Source organism: Scyliorhinus canicula, chromosome 5, assembly GCF_902713615.1.
Source record: "Scyliorhinus canicula chromosome 5, sScyCan1.1, whole genome shotgun sequence".
NCBI lineage: Eukaryota > Metazoa > Chordata > Chondrichthyes > Carcharhiniformes > Scyliorhinidae > Scyliorhinus > Scyliorhinus canicula.
This window is the reverse complement of record NC_052150.1, coordinates 116431171-116451291: the sequence shown is the minus strand read 5'-3', so window position 1 is coordinate 116451291 and position 20121 is coordinate 116431171. Positions and strand designations below refer to the sequence as shown.

The following is a 20121-nucleotide window of genomic DNA, read 5'->3' as shown; positions in this document are numbered from 1 at the left end:
GAAATCTATGGTACCTTTCTAGAATATTGGGAGACTCAAGGCCCAATCATTGTAGACTTAGAACATGCTGTCATTATCTACAGGTGTCAATACTATGTACCTCCCTCTCAATAAAACAAATTAGGCCTCTTTGATCACTAACAACTAGCACCCAGGTTTATTGTCAAGCAAACTTCAGTACATGACCCCTTTCATTTGTCCCAAAATGTAATAATCTTATAAACCAAAAGATACAGTTCCAAAATATAATAATCTTACGAATGTCACAATTGCAAAATTGCAATTAAAAAAAAAAAATTTAGAGGACCCAATTATTTTATTCCCAATTAAGGGCAAATTTAGTGTGGTTAATCCACCTACCCTGCACATCTTTGAAAACTATTATTTCTTTAAGAATTCTCAGAAGGATCTTATCCAGTTCCAGTGATTTGTTTAACTTAGTTTGTAGAGCTCGTCAAGCAATGTGAATAGTGTAATATCTTACTCTGTAACGACCTCTAGTTACCTAAGAAAAAAGTCACCTGTTTCTTTCTTGGTTAAAATTGAGCCAAAAAACAATTTAACACTTTTGTAGCCTAAGCAGGATCGGTTGACATGCTCTCACCTCATCCCATTATGTTTCCCCACTACATCACTTGCTTTTCCTTTTCTGTTAATACAATTGAAAAACGTTCTTATTGAGTTTCTGTAAGGAAATACACCAATTCTTCTTTGGAAGTTGCAGGCAGCTATTACTATTTCCATCAGCACCATTCTTAAACTCTAGGATTGCCATTCTAGGAACAAGGCAAGTGTAAGTATTCCTCTGATTTCTCTTCCTGGCCCAACCTCCAGTCAGCAGCTAATCAATGCTAAAATTAATATTGTAATGAACACATTAACAGACAGTGTGAACTGCAAGGAAAATTAGGCTAAATAAAGAAACATCTTAGGGTAAATTCTCTGCTTTTCCATCCTTTTCCTGCCTCATTTTGTGGCAGTTATGCAATCCAACCTTTTCTTTTATAGATCTGGATGTACCCATTTGGGCAACTGAATTGCAGATGTGTACAATCCTCCCTACCCAGTATTCTGATATATGCTCCCGGTGTTCTATGTTGGGAACAGAAAATTACCCTGATGTTTGACGTCCAGACTTGGAAACGTGTCAAAAATTGTGGTTGAAATCTCTTGACAAGATACATATATTAAAATAGATTTTTAATAATTTAATAATTTTCTTAAATTAGAGATTATCCTTTAAATGTTGTCTAACTTAGTCCTCTCAGGGGGAGCCAAGCCCATTGGGTCATATATTGAAAATTCAGGCTAATATTGCACTTGATTTTCCAGTTTCTGAAATTAATGATTTGAATATTGTTCTAAAATGTCTTTTTTAAATATAAAGTAAAAAACTAACTAAAAATAGAATATAGCACAGATAGTTCTATGATATGCTACTGGTGCCAGCATATTATTTCTCCTTGTTTTACAAATAGTTAAAACAAAAGGCCAGTGTAAAGGAAATTACCTTAGGTCCGGCTGGTCCAGTTGGTCCAGGATGTCCAAAAAAACCATTGAGTCCCCTTTTACCAGGCTCACCCTGGAAAATAGCAAAATAACCCCAGATTAATTCACTTTCACACAGTTACACACCACCTCAGCTAAAGAATTTTACCACACTGTTATCATTCCTTGCTGAAATGTACTTTGAATAATTCTCTCATATTGTGTCCCGCAAATGCTATTACCGTATAGGTTGTGGAGACATGTCGCACCATGCATCCTCATGCAGCTGGGGAATCTTGGCATACTCCCTAAAGTCAGCTGGAAGAAGAGCCTTAGAAAATCCAAGAAATTTACTTTGGGGTGCTATTGGTTAAACAAGATTCCATAGAATCCACGGGATCCCTACAAAGAGAACAAAGAACAATAGAGCACAGGAACAGGCCCTTCGACCCTCCAAGCCTGTACCGGTCATGATATCAACCTTTGCCAAAACCCTCAGCACTTCCTTGTGCCATATCCCTCTATACCCATCCTATCCCTGTGTTTGTCAAGATGACTTTTGAACGCCGTTCTGCTTCCACAACCTCCCCTGACAACGCATTCCAGGCACTCACCACCCTCTGCGTAAAAAACTGCCTCGCACATCTCCTCTAAACTTTGCCCCACGGATCTTAACCTATGCCCCCTGGTGACTGACCCCTCCACCCTGGGAAAGAGTACCTGCCCATCCACTTTATCCATGCCCCTTGCAATCCTGTAGACATCTATCAGGTCACCCCTCAACCTCCGTCTTACTAATGAAAACAGTCCGAGTCTATTCAGCCTCTCCACATAGCTGACACTCTTCAGACCAGACAACATCCTGGTAAATCCTACAGTGCAGAAGGAGATCATTTGGCCAATTGGGTCTGCACCAAACCCCCAAAAGAGCACCCTTCCCTGCTCTATACCCATAACCCCACCTAACATCCACAACTTTCGACTGTGCAGGAAACTGGAGTAGTCAGAGTAAACCCAAGTAGAAATGAGGAGAACGCGCAAGCTCCACACAGTCACCCAAGGCCAGAATTGAACCTGGGTCCCTGGTGCTGTGAGAGAGCAGTGCTAACCACAGTGCCACCCCTCATGTGACAGGAGCCAATGACCAATGCATCTGAGTAAAGGTAAAAACCCAACATATTTTATACCTTGTGCACACACCTTAAAATTAAATTTGAATAAATGTCAAGTCCAAATTGTTTGAAATGATGCTCACTTCATTTTCTTCTAAAACTGTAGCAATTAGCATGGCCCCAAAATTGACAGGAGCAGGTTTCTCAAGTGGGGAGGAAGTGTTTTGGTCAGGGAACCTGAAGATTTACTTTAGGCTCCCTGCACGGAAGCCAGCTTAATTGACATACTTTGCTCCCAGTGAGCGGGAGGTACTCCACAGAAGGCCAGAGTTACAGGTGTAAGTAAGGAAACTGCTGTCACATTGGTGGGATTGTGGGGAGGGGAAGATTTCTAATCCTGATTTTAAGTTGGAGATTTAACTCTGGGGAGGGTTTGGTCCAACTCCTGATCTATAGGGTACGATGCCCAATTTTTGGATGGAAAGCCGATGCAAGAGAATAAGATAAGCTTGTGGGGTCTGGTGGGAATATTCCTTCTCTTCCTAGCCACTAATAGTGCCTTAAGGCACACTTAACTGTCCCACAAAGCTGCCCGCGTTTTCCTGGAGCTGATGTTTCCCAAGTCCTGCAAAATCTGGCAAGTCAGGATTAAATCTGTAAAACAGGTTAAATGTGAAGCTCCCAGCACACAATAATAAAATCGCCAACCCGTTTCCTGGTAGCCAGTAAACCTCCTACCCCATGTTCTGCCTCTGTTCACCACCACCTTCTAAAGAGCAATTAGGAATGGGCAATAAATGCTGGCCGAGCCAGTGATGTACCTATCCCATGAATAAATAGATTTTAAAAGATCTGGATGTATATAAGTTGGAAGTTGGTTTAGAGCAGGTTTGAGATTTTCTTTTAGAGTTTTCACATCTCACTGACCCTAATGCATCTGTTCTGTGGGGTTATAATTCCTCCCTTTATCTTACTTCATATAGTTGAATGGAATTTGAAATCTGACATGCTTTTTGTTCACAAACCTCACTGCTAACATTTTCCTGGCGCTGACAGTTTCGTAGCTTGTTGAGAAAATTAGATGAGATCAGGATAAAATTCAAGTTTTTGTAAATATTGATTTATTTGGTCTTAAGTACAAAAGAAATGCACATGTAATGTTAGGGACATTGGATAAAGAACACTGGATCCATAAAGTAAAGGAGTTACATTTTAATAAAAAATTGTATTATTTTGGCAGCATCTTTCATACACCCAAACCAACCTATAAGGCAGCTGTCAAGCTGCACTTTGTGGATGTTCTACAACAAAGCATCAATTCAAATATTCAAAACAAGGCAAAAAAGTTCAGAACTGGAGGACCGACAGCATGTTTCATTTTTAGGTTTCCATTTCAGGCTCACAGCTTCAAGTTTGTTTCCTTTTGTCCAACAATGTCCATTTTCCTTATCACGGCCTCTCCAATGCTTTTTCATATTCTTAGCTATTTGCACTTTTGTCCTTTCAACATTTTTAATTGCCTCACTGAGATGATCTTTTATATCATTTAACAATTCACTGATTGTCTATTATGTAAGTTGTAGGATATTAAATTCTTGGATTTTCTCTCCGTGACTAGAGTATCTGTAGTCTGCCCCTTGTCGGTCACCCTTTCTCCCCTAATCCTATTAAAATGGTTGCTGTTCTTTTAGTTTTTAGTTCTAGTGAAGGATTTTGTCCAAAATATTAATCCATCCTCTCCCTTCACTACTTCTGATGGACCTGTTGTATATTTCAAGAGTTTCTGCTTTTGTTTCAGATTTCTGCATTTGCAGATTCTTTTCTTTTTGTTAAAAAGTGCAGCTATGCGAATGAGATAAAATGAAGGACGGGAACTGAGATTAATTCAGCTGATGAATGAGCTGGACTTCATCAAGTGACATTTTTCTTGGACAAGTAGAGTAATATGGTGCATGTACTTTGCAGCCTGTCTCAGTTTCTTTTGGGTTGCATTTGTACTTGTGGGGTTTCACAATTCTGAAAGTCAATAGAGTGCTTATGACCGCTTCAAGTGCATATACCTGCGAGGTATGTGCATAGTAAATCAACCTAAATGCTTCAAATCTTATTTATGCTGATTAATATTTCCAACTGAAAATAACTAGACATATATTTGTCGCCTTGTGGAGACATAGAACATACAGTGCAGAGTCTGCACCAACCCTGCGAGGAAACCCACGCAGAGAAGGTGAAGACTCCGCACAGACAGTGACCCAGCGGGGGAATCGAACCTGGCACCCTGGCACTGTGAAGCCACAGTGCTATCCATTTGTGCTACCGTGCTGCCCCTAACAAAAGACAAGTCACATTGTGATGTCAACTTGGTGAAACCACAACAAAGGACTAATTGCATGCCAAACAGCGTAAGCAGCAAGTGACAGGCAGAACTAAGTGATCCCACAGCCAATGGATCAGATTGAAGCTCGGCAGTCCTGCCACATCCTGTCTGAATGTGGTGGACAATTAAACAATTCACTGGGGGAGGAGGCGGCTCCACAAATATCCCCATCCTCAATGATGGAGGAGCCCAGCAAGTCAGTGTAAAAGACAAGGCTGTAGCATTCGCAATAAATCTTCAGCCACAAGTGCTGAGTAGATGATCCATCTCAGCCTTCTCCAGAGGTCCCCAGCATCACAGATGCCAGTCTTCAGCCAAATCAATTCACCCCACGTGATATCAAGAAACGGCTGAAGACATTGGATACTGCAAAAGATATGGGCCTTGACAATATTCCAGCAATAGTACTGAAGACTTGTGCTCCAGAAAGTGCCGCACCCCTAGCCAAGCTGTTCCAGTACAGTTACAACATTGGTATCTACCTGGCAAGATGGAAAATTACCGAGGTATGACCTGTGCATAAAAAGCAGGACAAATCAAACCCGGCCAATTACCACCCTATCAGTTTACTCTCAATCAACAGTAAAGTGTGGACTCCTCGGCTGATAATCAACAGTGCTATGAAGCTGCACTTACTTAGCAATAACCTGCTCAGGGACGCTCAGTGTGGATTCCACCAGAGTCACTCAACTCCTGAACTCACTACAGCCTTGGTTCAAACATGGACAAAAGAGCTGAACTCCAGAGGTGAGGTGAGATGTCTGTCCTTGACATCAAGACAGCGTTTGATTGAATATTGCATCAAGGAGTCCTGGCAAAACCGAAGTCAAATGGGAAAACTCCCCACTGGTTGGGGTCATACCTGGCACAAAGGCAGATGATTGCGGCTGTTGGAGGTCAGTCGCATCAGTCCCGTGACATCACTGCATGAGTTTCTCAGGGTAGACTCAACCACCTTCAGCTGTTTCATCAATGACCTTCCTTCTAACATAACTTCAGATGTGGAGATGTTCACTGATGATTGCACAATGTTCAGCTCCAGTCGTGAATTCTCAGACACTGAAGCAGTCCATGCGCAAATGCAGCAAGACCTGGACAATATCCAGGCTTGGGCTGACAAGTGGCAAGTCACATTCATGCCATGTGCTAGGGAATGATCATCTCCAATAAGATAGAATCAAACCATCAACCTTGACATTCAATAGCATTACTATCACCAAAACTCCCACCATCAACATCCTGGGGGGTTGCCTTGACCAGAAACTGAACTGGACAAGCCACATTAATACTATGGCTACAAGAGCAAGTCAGAGGCTAGGAATCCTGCGGTGAGCAACTCACCTCCTGACTCCCCAAAACCTGTTCACCATCTACAAGGCACAACTCAGGGGTGTGATGGGTTACTTCCCAGATGCCTGGATGAGCGCAGCTCCAGCAACATTCAAGAAGCTGAACATCATCCAGGACAAATCAGCCCACTTGATTGGCACCCCTGCCACTAACATTCACTCCTTCCACCACTGATGCACAGTAACAACAGAATGTACCATCTACAAGATGCATGGCAGAAACTCACCAATGCTCCTTAGGTAGAAGTTTTGAAACTCATGACCACTGCCATCTGGAAGGACAGGGGCAGCAAATATATGGAAACACCATTTAAAGTAGCTACACGCTACTTTTCCCACTCAAGTTGACACTTCTGAAAAACATTTCCACCTACTATTCCAGTATACCATATTGTATCTGCTCCCATAAATGTGTCAATAGTCAGGGTCTTCTAGGAGCTATCTTTCAAGTTTCATTTGTCCTTTAAGTAAACCAGGTACAGAGATGTCCCTCAGAATAAAATATTGTAACTGCTGACTGGGAATTTAGCATTAATCTGTGCGTTTCAGTGGCACAGATCACCTGAGCACTGACGGAGTGTAATGCTTTACTGTTTATCAAGAGCACCGAATTGTCTTCATGGGTATGGGGGACACCAATAGCCCCTTGGAGTTTGGGGAATCCTGATATGTCTGAAAAGAAAATGACATATATAGATGCCCTCATCGATATTTCCAACACTTTAAAATCGGAACAAAGATCCTTAAAGTGTGTCTGTCTGTGAATCCAGAACAAAAGAATCCACTTTTCAGTTTTGGAAATCTTGCACCTTACTATTTCTGGGAGCTGCATAGAACACTTAGGGACTGTATAACCCAATTTCAAAGAGAGCTAAAGCTTTTATATTTGATAACCCAAGATGATCCCATCCAGCAAAGATAGAACATCTACTAAGACCATGGTTTTTCAAATATTATTTAACCTATAATGGCTAAGTCATTTTCAGCCTGGGTCTCAAAACCAAACTCTAAACACCGGATGAATATCCTTTGTCAAAGATCATGGAGAAGTGGGAGTTAGGTGACATTGGCCTCTAGATTGTGGAACAAGTAATATTGCCTTATTGAACTGAAAATCTCAGTCTGCTGTTTACCATCTAATTGGCAGCAACACAGAAAAGGAGCACTGCTTCTCTGGAAATTCTGTCCCATCACCTACAAGGCCGATTCATCTCTGCATGCCTATCTCATTGTGTGACATCAACAACACCGGAAAAGTGAATTGGTTTTCAACCCACCAACCTCAATGAAGGAATATGTCATTGGAATTTGATTCTGGACTCTGGAGCCCATGTTAAACAATATTTATTTTCTCTGTGGTCTATGCATTGTAAACCTTTCCTTTCTCTATTGTCTATCTTTACTCTCTGTGTGGAGGTAACATCGTGACCCTCCATTCATGTTTTGAGAATGGAAATTAACTAGCTCCTTGAGCCCTTCTTGAGTTAGCTTTTGGGTTATTAATAGAAAATTGGATCACACCAAAAACAAGGGTTTGGTAAATACACCACCACTTATAAAGAGGGAAACAAATCAAATCACCACTCTGTTTACAGATGGTTAGTAAGTGGATTAAATTAACACCCCCCCTTGTTCATAGTGACAAAACACTGACAAAATAATTTGCGTTGGTGAACAAGGTTCCTGCTTGATGCATGAATGCACTTCAGATATTGTAGACATGCCAGTAGCAGCCTGGAATTACCCTGAGGCATAGAAATTGAAGAACATTATTACATTGACTATTGCTAATGAAGGTTGTCTGCTGTGCAGATTGCAGCAACTGTTAAAATCCCATCACTCCTCCCCTGGTGAACTTTAGCCTGAATTGGCAGTTATCTACCTAGCTTTATAAAATGGCTCAATGGATTAAATTGGATGCAGGCAGACAACAGGAGGTACAATGAAATCATACTGACACTGTTATCTCTTGATTTAAAAACTCAGGACAAGAAGAACTCTAAATGTTGTATCTATTTTCACAACTTCGGTTGCATCTATCAAAATTCTAGCAGTTCAACTTTGATACATTTTGAAAGGTAAGAACATAATTGGCTTCCAATGCCCTCATTAAATGAGTCAACAAGCCCAATGCATGTGCAAAGCCAGCTCAATAGCATTACATGATGCAAATGATGCTCTTGCATTTCATTATGGCTTAAAAGGCAGCCTCGAATACACTAATATTGCATTACTTTCAGAAGAACTGGCAAAATTGGAATTCACGGCAATTCCTTCGCTTAACTTATTGAAACCATGCCAATCAATCAGAAAATTGTCTCTGCATGTAATTTTAAATGCCATAAGAGAAAACAAAATTGAAATGGATAAGAGGCTCACCGGTTTTCCTGTATCTCCTTTAACGCCAAACCCTGGTGGACCAGGTAACCCTGCATTTCCCAGTTCACCCTGGCAAAATACAAGGGAAATTTATGCGACTCAATATTCATGAAATAAGATACGTCTAAAGTAAAAGTAGCTTGGAGAAAAATTGTGCTGTCTTTTAACAAGTGAAGAACTTTCCATTTTGAATGTATGTGGGGTTAACTCAAACTTGTGTTCTGGTAGTGGCAAAAGGCAATGATATTATTAAAGAAGTGAATTATTATGGGTTAAATTACTTTGTCTGGAGAGAGAGTCCAGAACATATAGTTAGTGCACTACATAAATAAAGAATTTTCAGCTAATAAGAGAAACCACAGGTGCAAACAGAGATCTAGGGCTAGATTCTCTGATTCTGGGGCTATGTACATGATGAACCATCAATTGAACGCGAGACGAGTTGCTGTACAAAAGTAAGGCTTTAATAAGCTAGATGTTAGCCCTGCGGTCAACTACAGTAAATGGACGACCGCCGGGCGTATTGGGTATTTATACCTCGTCCTGGAGGCGGGGTTAGCTCAGCCTCTTGACCAATCGGGGAGCCATCACATGACTGGTCTCAACCAATCGGTCGAGAGGCACATGACCGACCAGGACCAATGGTAAGCCGGTGTTCTGCACCAATGGCAGGCGACTATGTTAATCATACCACCACAGTACACATGCCGGCGTGGGAACAATGGCGTTTTTTAAAAGGCGTAAAAGGGCCACCAATCCTCCGTTTGGCTAGGGGCTAGCAGCCGAGCAGTGAAGAGCACCTGGCCCTAGCTGCCGATACGGCCTGGAGAATTGCCAGGTCCATGGCGGCGCATGCGCACAGCGGCGGCCTGCAGTGGCCTCACCGTGCTACATGACGGACGTCACTTGCGGATCCGGTACACAGAATAGTGCCCCCCCTTTGGCCAGATCGCGTGCCCCGGACCACCCCCCCCCCCCCCCCACATCCCTTGATAAAGTCCCCTCCTGCCCTCGGGATCGGCCCTCCCCTGACTGTGGCAGCACTGGACTGAGTCCACAGCCGCCATGTGAGTTTCTGACTGATGAGGCCACACGCGACCGATGCCATCGATGAGGCCATTGGTACTCTCCGAGTACGCCGCTTTGGAGGGGGCGGAGTATTGCGAAAGCGGCACCACCCCAGATTTGGTCAGAACTTTGATTTTCCTGCCGATCGCCGAAAGCAATTTCGCCGTCGGCGACCAGGGAATCCAGCCCATATATTGTAGAGAGATAGAGAGTGAGAGAAAAAAATAAATACATGGACAGAGAATAACAGTGGGAATAGGCAATGGTTACACACAGGGGCACAAAAAAGAATGATTGAGGAATGTTGTGAATCACAGAATCAAGTAAACACCGCCTGAATTTTCCCAAGGTATAAGAGGGAAGAGGATCACGAAGCGGCATGGACAAGCTGGGCCGAAGGGCCGGCCTGTTTCCATGCTGCAAACATCTATGACTCTGTCACTACACTGGAATCTGATTGTCGCTTCACAGCACTAAATATGCTCAGATTAGATAACATACAGTTTAAATGCACCAAAAAGCTTTGTCTGTAATGTGGTCCCATTCCACAAAAAAAGATTTCTCTATTACAAGGAGAAAGTCTAGAGATTGCTATATATAAGTATCCTCTCTAAGGAGCATTCTATCAAATTGCTGCCAAACCAGAGGACAGTTTAGTGCAATGAACCCACAGCCAGTAGAAAGAATGCTAAAGCTCATTTCCTTTTGAAATCTTACAGCTGAATAAACTATCACTCACTCTTCCTGGGTTTGAGTCAACCATGTGTGTTATATATGAATGGTCAATGTTCTGGAGTATAACTCTTTCCAGTTACCTTATGGAAAATATGTTTCCACTAGACATTTGCTTGTTAAACAGAACATGCCTTTCATGTCCAATGTGAAGTATTAGTTTTACTATTTCATCTGATCATTTAAGACTTTCATGATGAATAAGAGTCAATGGTAACATGAATCACACAAAACACTATGAAATAGAAACACATAAAAAAATCAAATAATTTATTCTTTCCATATATTTAATATACTACAACAACCCAAGCAGAGGAATCTTCCTGTTGCTAAGTCTACAACTGTTTTCTGCCAGATTGTGGGGTCTGGAAAAATAGGATAAGAAAATCATCGAAAGTTAAAGCTACAAAGGTTTGCGGCTGGATTTTATGGGGTTGGGAGGCGGGGTGGGGCAGAACTCTCCCGCTACCTCCAAATGCGACAGGCAGCAACAGAAAGGGAAATGTGGAACTTCCGCCCCCTCACTGGAAGCAAGTTTTGCCTTTGGGAACTGCCAGCAAACCAGATTGGTTGGCAGCTCTTGCAGTCCTAGCAGCAGCATTGGGTAGGAAGGGCATTATCTTCAGGGGGGTTATCACTGATGTACAAACAGTGCCTCCAACCATATTTAAAATTATTTTGAAAGATTGGCCTGCTTGCTGCCACCTGCCTGCCAATGGCAACTGTGTTATGGCATGCAGCATACTTTTGGGGTCAATTAGCATGCAAACAAACTCAATTAACTCTTAATGGTTTATTTCCATATGCTGGGCAGGCTGCCAATTTCGATGTCCATCCATCCCCCATATGGGGGGGGCAGCTCAAGATGGGTAAGAAGATGGTGGGCTGGCCACCCCTCATATTTTACCTGCCCCCACACTAAAAACAAAACCAGCAGGGGGCTGCAAAATCCAGCTCATGTTCTAAGATATATCCATAAATATGTGTATAAAAGTTGGTAATTAGAGGATTCTGAATTCTAAATGCTGCTCAGTAATAACAGTGGATAATTAAACTGAACTTTGCATGGCTGGAAAAGAACCAGATTCAATCTTTGGTCCTAGCTAGCCAGCAAAGGGGGAAGGGCTTAAATTGATAATGTGAACACTTGGGTGAAAGATTGACAGATGTCTATAGAATCCAACACCAATAAGATTGATTGGTTTCTGGAAAAGAGGGAAGAATACAGGGAAAATGAAACCAAAAATCTTCATGGTACCTTTGCTCCCTTTGACCCAGCATCACCAGGGATTCCAGGAGTTGCTGCTGCTCCTGGCGCTCCTGGATCACCCTGAAATAAAATTAGTGACGCAAATTAACCTGTGGATTCAAGGTCACATACAATTTCTGCGATACACAGATTCAAGCTGAGTCCACAAATTATTGTGTGTGTTGTTGGCAGGTGAACAATTAACCTGTCCAAAATACATTCCTCTGTCCACTCTCATAATATAATGTAGCCCCATTATAATGGTAACACCTTAGTTAACCTGGTGAATAGATTTTTAAAATTCTGCAAATGCATTTGCCTGTTAATATTGTCAACAGTAATTTGAAAGCTAGTAACTCATAGCTGAAATACAGTCATGTGTGAAATAAATCTACCCCCTTATAACCCGGGGCGACACGGTGGTACAGTGGTTTGCACTGCTGCTTCACGGCGCCAGAGATCCAGGTTCAATTCTGACTTTGGGTGACGGTCTGAGTGGGTTTCCTCCGGGTGCTCTGGTTTCCTCCCACGGGCTAAAGATGTGCAGGTTAAGTGGATTAGCCATTCTAAATTACCCCCTAGTGTTCAAAAGGTTAGGTGGGGTTAGGGCGATAGGGTGAGGGAGTGGGTCTGGGTAGAGTGCTCTTTCAGAAAGTTGGTACAGACTCAATGGGCCGAACAACCTCCTTCTGCACTGTAAGGATTCTATGAGTCTATGATTCTATGATCAAGTTCTGTTCTAAAGAGCTAATGCTCCCAGGTGAAAATGAAATGAAATTCCTGAAGGTACATCCTGCTGTATGCTTGCAAAGAAACTTCCATACACTTTAACATCCCTTGGATTTGCTAACAGTAATACTAACTTAATTTATTTGCATGCAAATCATTCACCATTGCTGGAGAATATTACACTTGCATGTTGCATGTACTTGCATGCTTCTGGGAGCACAACAATTAATTTGGAAACGGCCGAAATAAAGGCAAGAGATTGAAAACTGGAGGAAGGTGCCCAAACCTGAACACATTACTTCAAATTGAGGAACTGACTCTGGATATAGTGGGCTCTGTTTGAGAGTGGTGCCAAGATGGGGAACCAGAATCTGTGGGTTCTTCCATTTTGTTCTTCTAAGAAATTAGGTCTTCATGCAGATAGCTTGTCAAAAATCAAGTTATCTGTCATCACTATATCATAGTCAGACTTCTCCGACCATTGGAATTCTCTGTTCCTGCCAACAGCGTACCTCCCCCTGCGGGTTTCCCGGCAGGGTATGGTGGCTTAATGGGAAATCCCATTGACAGGTGGCAGGAGTAGAGAATCCTGCTGCCAGTGAACAGTGCTATTGACATACACGCGGTTAGGGGAACGGAGAATCCAGCTCCAAATCTATGGTGCGTGGAATAGTCAGTACAGTAGTGTGTTGTCACATTCATATTCAAAAAAATGTGTTTCCATTCAGCTCACAGGGTCAAAGAAAGGGAGATTCACTACACCACGGCAAGATTCTCTGGTCTGCCAGCTGCGTCTTTCTCGGCTGCATGCCATTTGCTGGGTTTCTATCTTTCCGCCGATTATCAATGGGATTTCCCATTTTAACCATCCCATGCTGCAGGGAAACCCATGGGCAGGGTTGCATTGCTGGCGGGAAAAGTGAATTGCCATGTCTGGAGAATTCTGGCCCTCATCTCTGACTTCCAGATTTCCACTACCCTTTGTGGGAACCAGTGCTTCCTGACATCACCCCTCAATGGTCTAGCTCTAGTTTTAACATTATGACCCCACCCCAGGTTCTGCCTCCCCATCAGAGGAAATAGCTTCTGTCAATCCATCCTTTCCAATTTTTAGTCATTCTATCATCACCTCAACTGCTTAATTTTCTAATTTCACAAGAACACAAGGTTTGTCTGGAAAAGAAAGCTGTTTTTTGAGCACCATCTACTTACTGAATCCTTTGCATGTGAGCAAAGAACCCTGGATAATAAAATATTTAATAATATCATGCTAGAAATTCCCCTATAAATGGAAAAGATAGTATTGTATTTTGAATGCTCAGTCAATTTCTACCGGTATATTGGCAGGAACAATAATTGAATCTCTTAATAGTTTTTTTCTTGAAGCACACACATTTCTAATAACATTGGGTTTGTTCCTGAAGATATAAAAAAGTTAATGGTGGTCAATGGCCGAGACAGATTATAACATACTTACTTTAGGCCCTGGAAGTCCTCTTTCCCCTAATCCTGTTGGGCCCCTTTCTCCAGGAAATCCTCGGTCTCCCTGTTGTGTAATATATTTGAGTTATTTAATATATATTTGTTTAAATTTGTTAGTTGCAAAATTGGAATGCTATGCATTTTAAACGGTAACTCACTATAATGCTTATGGTCAAAAGCTGTTGGACAACAAATAACACTATTTTATAACAAGCTCTTCATTGTTCCTGAAACTTATTTTCAAAGCATGGATTTACACAAAGTGTTGACTTCCTCCGAGTCCACCAACAAATCACAACATTGATTATTTCGGCTGAATGGCCTGTTTCTGTGTCAGAATTTCTATATACAACATCTCATTAGTTTTATTACATTTCATTACTGTAATATATGTCATTAACATGAGTTCTTACAGATTCATTGCCTTAATATTCGTACAATTAACTTCAACAAGTCAACCGACTTTTCACCTTTGCTAATCTGGCAATTGTAGCGTGGAAAAATTCCAGTTATTTTAACAGTGCCGATATAATCAGACGCTGAGAGGTGTGAAAAATAATTTAGCAGCCCAGCAAAGCTCCACAGCCTTTGATCAGAGAAGATTTAAGCAATTTGTGAGATGATCATACAAGAAATAGAGCAGCAGTTGACTGCCAACGTCATAAATATTCTTTTGCTTCAGGTATGATGATCTTTGCTACATGCCCTTGTAGTATCTGAGGTGTTGGGCCGAGGCCGTGAGTTCGCAATCTCTGCTATTCAAAATAGCCACTCATGATTCCAATGGTGGTGATGGTGTAATCCATGAAAGTTAAAAGTATAATTGAACTCTGTACCTTTCCACCAGGTAATCCTTGTCCTGTTGGACCTCTTGGCCCAGGTGGTCCAAAAGCCCCTTGATCCCCCTATAAAAAAATTGCAATATCTTTAGCATTTCGGTGTACTGTTGATTAATGTCTTTCCATTTTCTGTTTTTATCAATATTTATCTCCTTTTCTCATTAAATCTCTGTGATTATCATATCAAATGCACCATCTGTTAGTGAGAGAGGCAGCAAAAAAAATTTTTTAATCCAGTATTTTTGTTTTTCTGTTTACAGTGGAATGGTTGGTCCAGGTATTCAGGCTAAATCCCTCATTAACTGAGAAAGACCCCTAAATTTCCATAAGTGCATTAGCTTGGCCACAAGGTTAGCAACTATGCACTGAACTGCACTGTAGGTTGGAATTTCATGTGGCCCCACCCATTTTCAGGGAAGTCAGGGACAAGCCTCTTCTGCCTGCCATGACTCTATTTTATACAGTTCAAGTCATTAGTTGCCTGACGCAAACACAGGGAGAATGTACAAACTCCACACGGACAGTAACCCCGAGCCAGGATCGAACCTGGGACCTCGGAGCTGTGAGGCCGCAGTGCTAACCCACTGCACCACCGTGCTGCCGTTTTACTAAAATATCATGACATGAGAGGTCATATGAGTCTGGCAAGCCACAGTGTACAAAGGAATTGATCCAATATCCCTCTTTTCATAAACAAAAATTCCACGTCCTATCATTTACAAGTTATTTGACATAAATAGTCCATACAGAAAATTGTCACGGATAACAAAAAATTGCTCTTTCTGGACTGTTGAAATTTTGTCTATGTCGATATATGCATTGCACTCAAAGGGAAGCGAGGGAAGGAGAAGCCGCGAGTGGAAGGGATTAAGTGGAAGTGGGAGGAAAAGCTGGAGATCTGGGGCGAAATTCTCCAACCCCCAGCAGGGTCGGAGAATCCCCTGGGGCCGCCGAAAATCCCGCCCCCGCCGTGGCAGAGATTCTCCGCCATCCGGGAATTGGCGGGGGCGTGATGTCCACACCGATCGGCGAGGCCCCTGCGGCGATTTTCCGGCCCGCGATGGGTCAAAGTCCCGCCACTGGGAGGCCTCTCCCGCCGCCAAGGTTTGAACCACCTCTGGTGGCGGCGGGATCGGCGGCGCGACCGGGCCCCCGGGGTCCTGGGGGGGCGTGGGGCGATCGGACCCCGGGGGGGTGCCCCCACAGGGGCCAGGCCCTCGATCGGGGCCCCATGATCGGTGGGCGGGCCAGTGCCCTGGGGGCACTCTTTCTCCTCCACCGCCGCCACGGCCTCCGCCATGGCGGAAGCGGAAGAGAATTCCTCAGCGCGCATGCGCCGGTGGTAACGTCAGCGGCAGCTGCCGCTGACGTCACCACCGGCACATGCGCGAACCGGCGAAGGCCTTTCAGCCAGCCCCGGCGCTGGGCGGTGGGCCTGAAAAGCCGCTGGTGCCGGTTTTGCCGCCAGTCGGCGTGGTGCCAACTGCTCCGTAGCGGGCCGAGCCCCTAAGGGTGCGGAGACCCAATGCCAGAGTGGTTGGCGCCACTCCCCTACGCTGGGACCCCCTGTCCCGCCGGGTAGGGGAGAATGAACATAGAACATAGAACGATACAGCGCAGTACAGGCCCTTCGGCCCTCGATGTTGCACCGACATGGAAAAAAACTAAAGGCCATCTAACCTACACTATGCCATTATCATCCATATGCTTATCCAATAAACTTTTAAATGCCCTCAATGTTGGCGAGTTCACTACTGTTGCAGGTAGGGCATTCCACGGCCTCACCACTCTTTGCGTAAAAAACCCACCTCTGACCTCTGTCCTATATCTATTACCCCTCAATTTAAGGCTATGTCCCCTCGTGCTAGCCACCTCCATCCACGGGAGGAGGCTCTCGCTGTCCACCCTATCTAACCCTCTGATCATTTTGTATGCCTCTATTAAGTCACCTCTTAACCTTCTTCTCTCTAACGAAAACAACCTCAAGTCCATCAGCCTTTCCTCATAAGATTTTCCCTCCATACCAGGCAACATCCTGGTAAATCTCCTCTGCACCCGTTCCAAAGCTTCCACGTCCTTCCTATAATGAGGCGACCAGAACTGTACGCAATACTCCAAATGCGGCCGTACTAGAGTTTTGTACAACTGCAACATGACCTCATGGCTCCGGAACTCAATCCCTCTACCAATAAAGGCCAACACACCATAGGCCTTCTTCACAACCCTATCAACCTGGGTGGCAACTTTCAGGGATCTATGTACATGGACACCGAGATCCCTCTGCTCATCCACACTACCATGAATTTTACCATTAGCCAAATATTCCGCATTCCTGTTATTCTTTCCAAAGTGAATCACCTCACACTTCTCCACATTAAACTCCATTTGCCACCTCTCAGCCCAGCTCTGCAGCTTATCTATGTCCCTCTGTAACCTGCAACATCCTTCCGCACTGTCTACAACTCCACCGACTTTAGTGTCGTCCGCAAATTACTCACCCATCCTTCTGCGCCCTCCTCTAGGTCATTTATAAAAATGACAAACAGCAACGGCCCCAGAACAGATCCTTGTGGTACGCCACTCGTAACTGAACTCCATTCTGAACATTTCCCATCAACTACCACTCTCTGTCTTCTTTCAACTAGCCAATTTCTGATCCACATCTCTAAATCACCCTCAATCCCCATTCTCCGTATTTTCTGCAATAGCCGACCGTGGGGAACCTTATCAAACGCTTTACTGAAATCCATATACACCACATCAACTGTCTACCCTCGTCTACCTGTTCAGTCACCTTCTCAAAGAACTCGATAAGGTTTGTGAGGCATGACCTACCCTTCACAAAACCATGCTGACTATCCCTAATCATATTATTCCTATCTAGATGATTCTAAATCGTATCTTTTATAATCCTCTCCAAGACTTTACCCACCACAGACATTAGGCTCACCGGCTTATAGTTACCGGGGTTATCTCTACTCCCCTTCTTGAACAAAGGGACCACATTTGCTATCCTCCAGTCCTCTGGCACTATTCCTGTAGCCAATGATGACCTAAAAATCAAAGCCAAAGGCTCAGCAATCTCTTCCCTGGCTTCCCAGAGAATCCTAGGATAAATCCCATCAGGCCCCGGGGACTTATCTATTTTCACCTTGTCCAGAATTGCCAACACTTCTTCCCTACGCACCTCAATGCCATCTATTCTAATAGCCTGAGTCTCAGCATTCTCCTCCACAATATTAACTTTTTCCTGAGTGAATACTGACGAAAAATATTCATTTAGTATCTCGCTTATCTCCTCAGCCTCCACACACAACTTCCCACCACTGTCCTTGACTGGCCCTACTCTTACCCTAGTCATTCTTTTATTCCTGACATACCTATAGAAAGCTTTTGGGTTTTCCTTGATCCTACCTGCCAAAGACTTCTCATGTCCCCTCCTTGCTCGTCTCAGCTCTCTCTTTAGATCCTTCCTCGCTTCCTTGTAACTATCAAGCGCCCCAACTGAAACTTCACGCCTCATCTTCACATAGGCCTCCTTCTTCCTCTTAACAAGAGATTCCACTTCTTTGGTAAACCACGGTTCCCTCGCTCGACCCCTTCCTCCCTGCCTGACTGGTACCTACTTATCAAGAACATGCAATAGCTGTTCCTTGAACAAGCTCCACATATCCAGTGTGCCCAACCCTTGCAGCCTACTTCTCCAACCTACACATCCTAAGTCATGTCTAATGGCATCATAATTGCCCTTCCCCCAGCTATAACTCTTGCCCTGCAGGGTATACTTATCCCTTTCCATCACTAACGTAAAGGTCACCGAATTGTGGTCACTGTTTCCAAAGTGCTCACCTACCTCCAGATCTAACACCTGGCCTGGTTCATTACCCAAAACCAAATCCAATGTGGCCTCGCCTCTTGTTGGCCTGTCAACATATTGTGTCAGGAAACCCTCCTGCACACATTGTACAAAGAACGACCCATCTAATGTACCCGAACTATATCTTTTCCAGTCAATATTTGGAAAGTTAAAGTCTCCCATAACAACTACCCTGTTACTTTCGCTCTTTTCCAGAATCATCTTCGCCATCCTTTCCTCTACATCCCTCGAACTATTAGGTGGCCTATAGAAAACTCCCAACAGGGTGACCTCTCCTTTCCTGTTTCTAACCTCAGCCCATACTACCTCGGAAGAAGAGTCCCCATCTAGCATCCTTTCCGCCACCGTAATACTGTCCTTGACTAGCAGCGCCACACCTCCCCCTCTTTTGCCCCCTTTTCTGAGCTTACTAAAACACCTAAACCCCGGAACCTGCAACAACCATTCCTGTCCCTGCTCTATCCATGTCTCTGAAATGGCCACAACATCGAAGTCCCAGGTACCAACCCATGCTGCCAGTTCCCCTACCTTATTTCGTATACTCCTGGCATTGATGTAGACACACTTCAAACCACCTACCTGAACACTGGCACCCTCCTGTGAAGTCAAATCTGTGCTCCTAACCTCTATACTCTCAATCTCCTGTACCTCATGGCGCCCCTGGTTAGGGTAAGGAGCCTGGATAGGCATTGGGTCAACTCAACCTCCTTTTGTCTGAGGATGAGCTTTCTACAATTCAAGGTGGTGCACAGGATCCATATGACACGGACCCAGATGAGTGGGTTTTCCCCAGGAAGACAGGATGTATGTGAGAGGTGTGGGAGGAGGCCGGTGAAGCACGCTGATGGGTTCTGGGGGTGTGGAAAGCTGGAGAGTTTCAGGGAGGCAGTGTCCGAGACTCTGTGGGGTTGGTGGGGGTTAGGATGATGCCGTGCTCTTTAGTGACGGAACTGTAGGGGCTGTTGGACGGGAAGGGGGCTGATGCTGTGGCCTTCACCTCTTTGTTTGCCTGCCGACGGGTATTACTGAGTTGGAAGTCGGCAGCATCACCAGGGATTGCGGCATGGTTGGGGGGGATCTGTATGAATTCTTGGGGGTGGAAAAGATTAAGTTCTTCCTTAAGGGGTCGGAGGAGGGATTTTACGTGTGTGGAGGCAGTTTCTGTTTGTGTTTGAAGACCTGCTCTTTGCCAATGGGGATGGAGGTGGATGGTGACATGGGAGTGGTTTAGGGGAAAAGAAAGGGGAAAAGTTGACAAACTGTTTGTGACATGTTTATTTTGAGGTGTTACTTGTTGTCTGTATTGGCCTGTTTTTGGAATAAAATATATTGTAAAAAAAGTTACTGGCTGTCTCGCCATCTAATTCGCTAGACTTGTGACTCAGGGTCTCACTGCTAACAAGGGGGAGCTGCTTTTAAACGTTCTCTTACTATTAACTC

General features: G+C 43.9%; 1 protein-coding gene across 1 annotated transcript in view; it reads right to left on the bottom strand.

Moving 5' to 3' along the window:
- LOC119965674 (collagen alpha-1(XXVIII) chain-like) overlaps nt 1-20121 on the bottom strand; it is a 318322-nt gene that overhangs the window by 90454 nt on the left and 207747 nt on the right. The window contains exons 17-21 of the mRNA XM_038796439.1: nt 14802-14870; nt 13961-14029; nt 11764-11835; nt 8706-8774; nt 1511-1582 (exon numbers count right to left, since the gene is read on the bottom strand). Coding sequence (XP_038652367.1) covers nt 1511-1582; nt 8706-8774; nt 11764-11835; nt 13961-14029; nt 14802-14870 — 351 coding nt within the window. The remainder of the gene's footprint in view (nt 1-1510; nt 1583-8705; nt 8775-11763; nt 11836-13960; nt 14030-14801; nt 14871-20121) is intronic.